Source organism: Chaetodon auriga, chromosome 14 (genome assembly GCF_051107435.1).
Source record: "Chaetodon auriga isolate fChaAug3 chromosome 14, fChaAug3.hap1, whole genome shotgun sequence".
Classification (NCBI taxonomy): domain Eukaryota; kingdom Metazoa; phylum Chordata; class Actinopteri; order Chaetodontiformes; family Chaetodontidae; genus Chaetodon; species Chaetodon auriga.
In genome coordinates, this window is record NC_135087.1 from 14,749,600 (window position 1) to 14,760,716 (window position 11,117).

Genomic DNA, 11,117 nt, shown 5'->3' on the forward strand with positions numbered 1-11,117 from the left:
TAAAAGAAGGCCCCTTTTGAAAAGGCAGATAACTCTGCCAAACAAACCAAATCCTCCGCCTGGCTGCATAATATTAACTGGAGGTTTGTTTACACATTCAAATGAGGCCAAATGAATAAAGTGCCTCCTTAAGGGTACAGCACCAATTACATTCTTTACACATTATCAAGCTCGCCATTGCCAAACTTTCCCACAGTGCTCTGAAAAATGGGAACTGAGGGAAGAACTCATTGTGGATGGGGGTGACTTCCAGTAACTGGTGTAATAGCTGGATTTGCTAGAATTCTGTCTAACAAATGAAAGTGAAAACAGCTCCACAGAAATATGGTTTTGATGTTGTGCTTCTGGAGTCGACTGCTGTGCTCACACTTACCATGTTGTCAAGAGTCCCATGTGACAGAGAGGGGAGGGCATAGGGTCCAAACACAGAGGAAAGGGGTTAGACACAAGAATGTGAGGGGAGCTGGAAACAAGTGCCTGAGCAAGACCAGTGAAGCTGCAGAAGTTGGCCTGAAGTTAAGGTAAGAAAGGGGCTTTATTTATCATTACGGTGAGACTGGTACTATTTATTCTTATATTATTACCAGCAATTTCAAGAAAAGACCAAAACAAAAAAAAAAAAAGAAAAAAAAAAAAAATTCAAGTTTTGTGTACTGTGTAGCCATGCAGTGCAACAGTATTATTAGTTTAGGTATGGAAGCATACGCTGTATAAGAAGATAAAGGTAATAATTGGGAACACATGCCAGGAATGGCTCCTATTGGTTTTGTTCACTGTATTCTGATGATGCAGCATAACTTTCTACACAGTAACGACTGATATCAGGCAGCAAGCACAGATACTATGAGAGTAAAGGTGAGAAAAAGAAGCCTGTAAGGTTGTGTTTAGACTTGGGGTTAATGTTTGGCAAAAAAAAAAAACAGCAAACAATCTCACTGAATCCAGAGTCCAAGGGAGGCAAGACGGAGACGTAGTCAGAGACACAGGGGAGCGGAGAACAATCAAGGTCAGAGACAGGCACGGTCGAAACCGGGAAAGCAATCCTAAGAATAATGCTGGAGAGTCTTTCTTGAAGGCTTCCTCATTAGCCTCTGAGGATGGTTCCTCTTCATCAGAGGTGAGTTCATCTCTGTGTAAAGATGGTTCTTCTTCCCTGGTTCCTATACATCTCCCTCTTGAGGCTGCAGGGGCTCTGGTGGGCTGATCCAAGTGCTGCTGGTGGAAGTGGGTGATGAGTCTACGGTCCAGGATGTGTTGAGCAGGGAACCATGACCTTTCTTCCCCAGCCCTGCCAACATGAGGGCAGCAGGTGGCGTATGGTGTAGGCAGGGCCTCCATCGATGAGCCGAGGAGGTGGAGGCGGTGGCTCCGCTGGCATGAGAGGACAAACTGGTGTTCCGGGTCAGATAGCTGGAGGATGGGGGCCAACGTGAACCGGACCTTGAGTGTTTTGAAAGCTCTCTCTGCCATCAGAATCCACTGGAACGTCATCTTGGAGGACATGAAGTTAGTGAAGGGCGTGGCCACAGAGCTGTAGTTTAAATGAACCACAGTCTCAAAGGTTAATGTTTCTTGCCCACAAAGAAAAGTCCTGCCCCTGCTGGTGAGGATAACGGAGGGATGATGCCTGCTGCCACTGATGTAACTTTCCATAGACTTTCTCTCCAGTGCTGACAATGAACACAGACATCTCTTGGGAAGAGACGTGCTGGGTTGTAAGTGTATGACGCAGTCACAGTGAGGGATCAGACAGGTGGCTTTGGCCTTTCTGAACACCTCCCGATAGTCATGGTATTCTGGTGGCACAGTGGACAGATGGGGGTGGAGCTGGAGGTGGAGGAGCGTTGTGGGGCTGTGGCCTGCCAGAGGCAGACCTGATGGCAGAAGGTGCTCCATCCCAGCATGGCTCTGGTGGTCCAGTCGATGTGGCGGTTGTGTAGAATAAAAACTAAAACAGCCTGGGAGAAGTTGGTGGGGTTAACTACCGATGGCGCATCTACAATGTGTGGAGAAAAAGCAATGTGCTTAAAAATATCTTTACTTTTATGTAAATGCCTGCACAATTTTTGTACACTTGAATAAATAATAATCAAATGCAGAGACAGTTATTCAACAATATGTTGAGGAGTAGTTACATTTATACAGTCTTAAAGTTACAAACGGCCCTTTGAGGGCAACCATAATGCTGATGCTGCCAGGAGTGAAAATGAGTTTGACTCCCCTGCTCTAAACTGTTGTTTTTGCTGATATATTTTTTAAAGCACTGATTAGGATTATAGAGGTCTCTGAGCATGACCACAACGTTCATCTGCAACCTGCTAAGTAGGTTAACAAATTTGTGAGGGAGTTAAAAGTTGGTTATATCAGCTGCTTTGCATGAAAAGCCTTAAAGAAAACATAATAAAATGAAAAGATTATCTAAACCAATAATGAAGCAAACAAACTTGTGAGCAAAATGAAATCTAAGTATATAAAACAACAAAGAATCTTAAACTGTTGTTTTGCTGTTGATGTATTTAATTTTCTTTGTGTGACAGGTAAAAGCTCCAGTACAGCAAACACAAGAGCTGCTGAGACGAGCGCCACAATGAATGCAACAGACGTCTACAAGGGAATAGTTAACATCTACAATGAGGGAAATATCTCTGGCAATGGAAGTATGGGTGTCCTGAACATCCCCTACTCCCTAAACAAAACCATCAATATCTTCAGCATGATCATCCTCTTCATCACCATGATATCTATTGGCTGTACAATGGAGATTTCCAAAATCAAGACCCATCTCCTCAAGCCAAAAGGAGTAGCCATTGCACTGCTGGCCCAGTTCGGCATCATGCCCCTGACTGCTTTTTGTCTGGCCAAAATCCTCCAGATGGATCCCATCAAAGCAGTGACTGTGCTCATAAGCGGCTGCTGTCCAGGTGGAAACTTATCAAACATTTTCTCTCTGGCCATAAAGGGCGACATGAACCTCAGGTGAACCCCTCATTGATGTATTGATTCCTGTCTTGTTGGAAGATTACAAATTCCTACAATGATTTACTATTTAAACTGTGTTAGCACAATCAGCGGTCATTCCACAGACTGTGGATAAGAAGAAATATCCGGACAAAGCAAGATCCTTGTTTTCCATGTACTAGAGTCATGTAACATCACAGGCATGTCAATCTAATAACGCTTCTTCTCCCTGATACCCTCCCAGCATCGTAATGACCACTTGCTCCAGTATCGCGGCCCTCGGTCTGATGCCTTTGCTGCTCTATATCTTCTGCCAAGGCTTCGCCGGCCTGGAAAACGCTGTACCCTACGTTGGCATCATTACCGCTCTCATGCTCACCCTTGCGCCGTGTGCTGTTGGCATTGCCATTAATCACTACCGGCCAAACTACTCACCAGTCGTGAAGAAAGTGAGTCTCGTGAAATGTGCCTCACACAAACATAAACTGGCCTTTTTCACAGTAGACATTTTGGCTTGTCATAGGCGGAAAAGCACAGAGATTACTCAGAACATGTGTCCTAGTGAGCCATGATAGTGTCACTGTGAGCCAGCACTGAGGCAGCTAAATGGAATTCAGCCATTGTTCATTTTAAACAGAAAGATGAGTGTAACAGGACATATTGCTTTAATGCTAAGAGCGGACCTTGATGCTGCAACATTTCGGCATAGATAAACATGTTTTCACTTCCTAAACAGGTTGGTCTCAGCATCCTGATCATCTCCAGCATCATAGTGTTCATCCTGTCAGCTATTGCTGTCAAAGACGTACTATGGATGATCCTCACACCTGATGTTCTGTCTGTAGCTGCACTGATGCCACTGATTGGCTTTACGCTGGGATATGTCATGTCTGTCATATGCAGACTCAGTCCACAGTAAGTGAAAATACACTACATGAACCTGTCTTTGAGCTGGTGAATGAACCAGTCTATAGCTGTGAGTAGCACTTTTATGTTTTTAGATAATTCTCTCCATCACTGGTTTCCATCATTTCCGCTCAAGACCCATCAGAATGAAGCCCAAAACTAATGACATGTGACTCATCTCTTTTTAGATGCAGCAGGACCATCTCCATGGAAACAGGGTGTCAAAACATCCAGCTGTGCGTTGTCATCCTAAAGGTGGCCTTTCCCCCGCAGGTCATTGGGCCCTTGTTTCTCTTCCCTCTGATATACATGACACTCCAGTGTACTGAGGCCCTTCTCCTGGCCCTGTGCTTCAGATGTTACCAAACATTCAAGCCACCAGCTGAGGGTAAATGTCACAGCTGCCTGTGTTTTCAGAGGGAGGCTGGGAGGAGGGGTCACATGAGCACAATGCGATCTCCTCAAACCATTTGTAGCCATTGGTCTTTTGAATTCTGATCAAAGAAAGTCTAACATCATCCTTCTGTTACACAGATGCCAGAATATACAGCAGTGTTGTTGTGTGAAACAGCCATGACAGCATCACATGCTGGAGAGGGAAAACAAAGGAGTCTGACCCACCGAGGATGCAGCTATTCACCACCTCAACATCAGCTGCATGTTCTTCACTCAGGCCTGTGATACTGACAGATTGTTAGAGCATGAACAACCACTAATACTTTAATTATTGTTTACTTAATCAAGCTTGTGCAATGTTAGCTATGAGTAAAGCTGAAATAGAAAGTCAAAGATTAAAAATAATGCCATTTTGTATTTATATTTTTATATTTCAAATATCTGGTGTAAATTGCTAACTTTATACGCGACTGTATAAAATCACTGATGAATTACTCATGTGTCCTATGCTCGTTTGTCAGCTGTGCTGCTTATTATTGAAGACTTTAATTGTGTCAGACCTGAGAGAAAGCTCAGCCTCAGGTGTTTCAAAGGAAAGAAAAAGAAGGATACAGACAATTTGAACACCTCAAATAATATTTAATCAAAATGACCATATGGTATATACAGAGTAAACTTAACTTAAAACTTTTTTACATATATTAAAATACCATCTTCACAAAAAAAAAATCCATTCCTCAGTCCAAAAGCAAAATCAATGGACAGTCAAACAAAGTGAACACTGACATGACACTAATCTGTACACTTACTCATTTTTGCGTTGGACCATCCCAAGTGCATTTACAGTGTCACATACAACGTGCCTGCAGTAGAATTTAAACTAAAGCCGCAAAGTGAAAAGTCCTACTTTTCTCTCTCTTTTTTTTGAGGTTTCCCAGAGCTGTGGAAGCATCAAAAGAAGCCACGGCTGATCAACAGCGTTCCAGACACAAATAAATTAAATACACATTTTAGTTCCCCGTTAAGACTTAATGTAAAACAGGAATTTCTCAAGCAGCCTGCAAAAATTAAGAGAATAATATTTTCCGGTGTACAAGTGATGTGTCTGACAAAGCCACATATAATATCACTAAGCAGTGGAGGCATTTAACTGACATTCATTTTTTAACTTCCTTATTTTACATAGAGATACCTGTGCATAGAAGTGGAAAGCTAAGGCCATTGGGGGCAAGGGTATGAAGAGAATACATCTGAAGTCTTTGCAAGGATGAAATGTGTTGAGTGCAGGCCTGAAACAACAAGTCTCATTAAATGTTGGCCAACAATCCAATGAAAAACGCAGCAGAGTGAACTCTCGGGTGGACAAGCAGCCTTAAACTGTACAGTGACACGTGGAATGATGTGAGTTGTGATTAATAGCAACTTAAATAATGATTGAGAATCACAAAAATCTTTGAAGACAATGTTGGAAGTGAGCATGACTTGGACAAAAATCTAGATTGCTTGGCCTTCATGCATCTTTGCCAATGTGTATTTTAAACTGAGTGATATGTAGTTAAAGAAAAGGAACAGTAAACAAAACACTGATGAGATTATTAGCTCTCAAAGTGAGTTTGCAGCTTTGTCCATTCAACTGAAATACATCAGTCATGTTTTTTTCTAACAGCCTTTTAGACACTCTCTCTCAGAGCTGCCTGTTCATGTCGGTTTTTGTTCTACATTTTCAAACTGAGCCTCAGACATTAGACGTACACATATAGTGTAGGAATTCCTATAAAAATGTAAGCATGTATGTACATGTGCACCCTTTCTCTGTTCTCCTTTGGGATGGTCAGAGGAACTATTCTGAGTGACCCACAGCTTCACTCGGAGCCTCTTTGGTTGGGCTTGTTTGTGTTGACAAACTCTCAAGAGGCATCCCGCTCACCAGTACAGGTCAGTAGCCATGCTGGTTGTTTTGGGTAAGTCCAAAGGCTGCAGCATTTTTCAGGCCTCCTTCAGCAATGGCATATCTGCAGACAGGATACAAACATTTGCATCAGTACAAAGTGGAGATTTTAAGTAAGTAAGTAAAAAGTGTGTCTGGAGAGGTTTACCATCAGAGTAGTCCATCTCAGAGTCTAGAGACAGGCTGTGTTGGTCGCTGCCTGCAGACGGCCTTCTTTGTGAGGATGAAGGAGCTGCAGCACCTGCATGCTCCAGAACCCAGGTAGAGGATGAGGGTGATGGCGAAGAGGAGGATGAGGACGATGGTACCGGGTGGACCACAGCCATTTCTGACTGCTGCTGTTTGAGGGAAGAAGGCCTAGAGGGGCCAGCCTCTGGTGCTGTGGCATGCTGACCCTCAGACAACACTATCTGGACTCGAGACTCAGCTGAGGCTGGGGCTGCACTACCACTCACAGCCTCTTCATACGAGGGCAAAGTAACCTGGACTCCTTCCACCATGATCGACACGGGCTGGCCAGATACCCCCTGATCACGTCTAGGCATGGAGGACAAGAGGTAAGTTAAAATCTGTCAACTTACTCCTTCCACCACGAGTTAGCTCAGTGTTAAGTTCCCACCATGGCCTCTAGCTCCAAGTGTAAGATGTTGGTGAATAAAAGCATGATTTTGAGGGTGGACTCACCGATGGAGGGACTTCAATTTTGGCTGCAGTAGTACAAACAGTACCACCAGGAGCAGGATTAGAGCAACTGAGCTGGCTGTGGATGCCACTATGGACAAGGCAGGCATTCCCAATGGTAAAGTTGGATCGCGGTCTGTGAGACAGATCAACAGTTGACACAGATACATGTACAAAACTGACAGTAATTCTTTATCTAAGAATCCAAATTTGGGACATCATCTTATTTACCTTGTTCCATGAGGCAACTGAGCTTCACTTGGCTGTCCCATTCCCCATACTGACATGTCAGATATTTATAATCTCCCTTCAAAATATAGCCTTCATCACAGAAATACTCGATTACAGTGCCATGAGAGAGTCTTCCGCATGTAGAGGGGTGGCAGGTGTAGCCACCGTTCTCTGGCTGATATGGAGGCTGGCACACTGTTCATGGAAAGAACAAACAATGTTGTACGATATCAAGACTAAGAAGACAGCAAAACAAAACTGGTTTAAACTATTTGAAGGACAGGGACTACTTTGTGTTGATCTGTAATTACACATACAAGCATACAAAAATGGCCTGTGGAGTTCCCCAGGGCTCCACTCTTGGGCCTCTTCTGTTTACCATCCACATTCTCCCATAGCTCACGTCATGGACTCAGATCAGATGCATGTTAATACAAGGTGTTGATATAAGAGGGTTTCTGTTGCCTATAGGCAGTCAGAAATGCAGATGTTACGATGAGGAGTTTGTCTTTACCGTCACTGCGTATACAGCGAGGAGGTTCAGAGGACCAGTGTCCGAGTGCGGAGCAGGTGAGGATGTTAGGTCCGTCTGGCAGGTAACCAGGGTCACAGCGGTACTCCAGTACTGTGCCCACAGGGAACGAGCTCCTGTTGGTTTCTGTCAGATTAGTTGAGCCGTGCCGCACCGTAGAGGGTCTTATACAACCTAAAAAATGGACAACAGTCAAAAATACGGGGGAGGGTGTTGCCCCTGTTCTCTGGCTCATAAGGAGGCTGGCATACTGGCGATGGAAAGAAAGGCAAACAACAAATACATCAACTCCTGCGCTGCTTATTGTTTCACTGTGTGTCACTATGTCTTATCTCTGTGTATATGTTTATATTCCATGAATATTGTGAGTAGGCTACAATCTGGGCAGGGTGTTGGTCATGATAAGTCTATTTTCATTATCACAGTTGCTGGATGTTGATTTAAGACACACGATATGCCTCTGACCTCTTGTGGAGTTTGTTTGTGTGACTAGAACCCAAATATGTCTCTGAATGTGTTTACAGGAACTGTTCCACTTGTTTTTGCTCAATCCAGATCTACGTTATTCACGTAAACAAACTGTAGGTATTGAAACCGCAGATGTAAACAGAAATAAAAAACAGAAATTACATAAAGTAGATTTGCCAATGAAATTGAAATAAACACTGCCAACTAAATCAAAATAGGTTTGTCATTACCGTCACTGCGTATACAGCGAGGAGGCTCAGAGGACCAGTACCCCAGGGTGGTGCAGGTGAGGATGCTCGGTCCGGCGGGCAGGTAACCAGGGTCACAGCTGTATTGCAGCACTGTGCCCACAGGGAACAAGCTCCTGTTGGAGTCTGTCAGATTAGTGGAACCATGCTGCACTGTAGAGGGTCTTGTACAACCTTAAAAAAACATTACAATATGGTTAAAATATGTACTTAGTCTTTCATAACAAATAAAAGGCTTTATTTTGCTGACAGGTGGAGGTTTAAGACCAACACAGTGACCTATTGATAGATCTGAGTTTGAGGAGTGACTGACCTTGGCTCACACAATTGATCTGCATCGGGCCGTCCCACTCTCCATCCTGACAGGTCAGGTAGTTATAGTCTCCACTGAGAATGAAGCCCTCATCACAGAAGAACTCAATCACAGTGCCATGGGAAAACATTCGACAGGGAGATGGGTGGCAGGTAAAGCCCCCATTCTCAGGTTTGGAGAGGGGTAGACAGGCTGATGGGAGAAAAAAAACAGAACAGCCAGGTGAACTTTAGCAAAAGTGAAATGAGCAAAATTGGTGTCACATAATTTAAACGTTCAAATGACTGAAAGAAAAGATGTTTTTGTTGCTTAAGAGAGAAGGATGCTAAATTAGGCTCACAACCCAGTGACTCCTCACTTCTTTTCAGATCAGAAAAGAAACAAGTATCTTACCGCCACTGCGTATACAGCGAGGAGGTTCAGAGGACCAGCGTCCCAGTGTGGTGCAGGTGAGGATGCTGGGTCCGTCTGGCAGGTAACCAGGGTCACAGCTGTACTGCAGTACTGTGCCCACAGGGAACGAGCCCCTGTTGGTTTCTGTGAGGTTTACCCAGCTGTTCTGGACCATATATGGCCTCACACATCCTGGGAACAGATGTCCAAAGAAGAGGAAATTCTGTGAAATTGCTCAGCTTTTCAGCAGAGTTAATTGTGCAACAAATATTTTGAGCCTGGTTTGCTATCTGTTCACATCAGTAATAGGCACAGAGTGACCTATGGTAACCCTCTTTGCAGTGATGCCACATGGGGTGGGTTAATAACATGAACACAAACCATATACTGTACTCAAATTCAACAGTTCAACAGCAAACACGACAATCACCAGGCAGCCAGACAGGTATTGATTCAGCACAAAAACATTTTTTGGGCCTGAAATTTGTGGTGTTGTATTACATCACATTATTCTGTAAGATGTTCACATGGCTGTTCCTTCTCCCCACATCCTGATTTGGGGCAAAATAATATGAACAACTGAACCACTCAAACCAATGACTACAACTCAAACAAACAACTTAAAATGCAAGAGGAAAATATACTCGATTAAGAATTATGTGGTTTTCCCTCAGTTCAGATAAAATTCTGCTAAACGGTACAGTTTGCATCAGCTTATTTGAATTATACTTGCAAGCCTCACTTGTAATCTGCATTACAAGTAGAAAATTCTGCCCATTCATGCCATCCTGTTTCACATCCACAATCTTGATTATGACAATACAACCTCTCTTTGTCAGGTCTCCTGTCCATTCACTCATTTGGTCTGTGTCATGACAAAGCTGACTTCTCAGCAGAGAAAAGAAAGGTTCATAAAATGCAGACATAATCCATAAAGCTTTGTACTGTATAAATGCAAACACGAATTCTGCCTCTTACCTGACCCCTGCCCAGGGGACACTACCGTCAGTACCAGCAGCAACAACAGGGACCGTTTAGTGGCTGAGGTGTGGACCAAAAAGGCTTTTGATATTGACTCTATCATTCCATTGCACATCTTCCCCGCAGAGTCAACTCAACCTAGAATAATTAGAAAATCATGTAATTACAAAGGTGTAAGTATATCATGAGGAAAAAGCAATACCCCATAGCCTTGACCATACACTGACACCTGCCTGGCGCAGGTACTCTGCAGAGCTTGGACAGCTGCCAGCGAAATGGGTGTGATTGTAGTACAATGACAAGACCGAGAGAAAAAAAAAAACAAAAAAAACCACTAGCAATAATGGTGTAAGCATTTAGCAAGCTAGCGGTAATCAGAAATTCTTCCTTATAACGCCACTAATTATCAATGTTAGCGAAATCGCTAATGACATGAAACATGTATAAAACGTAACTCTGGTTCTAAATGGTTCTCTTTCACTGGCTACACACCCACTGTCAGTTCTTCCTTGTTAGCTACAATAGCAAAGTTCGATAACGTTACAGAGAACAAGGCCAAAACAGAAGATACCACACAGACTATGTCATATTGATGATAACTAGCTAGCGACTGTGCTACCACCTACAGAAAATTCATATCCAAAAAGAGCACATCATAACTGATTCTCATTGTTGGGTTGGCTAATTTACCTGAGATGATCAATATTAGCCCTTTTAGCTTGCTTACGCTAGCTACACATTAAAATGGCTTGCTGCTGAACGTTACCTACCACAAAGACACGGCCTCGAAACCTCCACCCTCCCGTTCTCACGCTGTAGACATTTATCACCAATAGCTCAGCTACACCGAAGACATTTAACGTTACTGTGGAGGCAACACAAGTATGATTTAACGAGCCGAGGGGTACTTCTACCGCTAACCGCTAACTAGCTCCCTAATGGCTAGCTTGATACCCGCTACGCTAGCTAGCTTTGAATCAGCTGAGCTGCCTCGATTTCGTCCGGTAGCCATAGTAACAAATGCAAATTTCCACAGTTACAACATCCGGGAGTGTTTGCGTC

At 43.5% G+C, this 11,117-nt stretch overlaps 2 protein-coding genes across 2 annotated transcripts; one reads left to right on the forward strand and one right to left on the reverse strand.

The window, feature by feature from the left end:
• The first annotated feature begins 432 nt into the window (after positions 1-432).
• LOC143332196 (hepatic sodium/bile acid cotransporter-like) lies at positions 433-4,753 on the forward strand. Its single transcript, XM_076749511.1, has 6 exons — positions 433-521; positions 2,538-2,976; positions 3,203-3,407; positions 3,695-3,873; positions 4,053-4,252; positions 4,399-4,753. The coding sequence occupies exons 2-6, from the start codon at positions 2,588-2,590 to the stop codon at positions 4,428-4,430; spliced, it is 1,005 nt and encodes a 334-aa protein (XP_076605626.1). The 5' UTR covers positions 433-521; positions 2,538-2,587; the 3' UTR covers positions 4,431-4,753.
• Positions 4,754-4,920: 167 nt separating this feature from the next.
• LOC143331983 (sushi domain-containing protein 4-like) lies at positions 4,921-11,067 on the reverse strand. The gene is made up of 10 exons (XM_076749170.1): positions 10,826-11,067; positions 10,053-10,193; positions 9,075-9,266; positions 8,682-8,873; positions 8,351-8,542; positions 7,635-7,826; positions 7,121-7,315; positions 6,893-7,025; positions 6,357-6,745; positions 4,921-6,272 (listed from the first exon to the last, which is right to left on the reverse strand). The coding sequence occupies exons 2-10, from the start codon at positions 10,168-10,170 to the stop codon at positions 6,247-6,249; spliced, it is 1,629 nt and encodes a 542-aa protein (XP_076605285.1). The 5' UTR covers positions 10,171-10,193; positions 10,826-11,067; the 3' UTR covers positions 4,921-6,246.
• Positions 11,068-11,117: the final 50 nt, after the last annotated feature.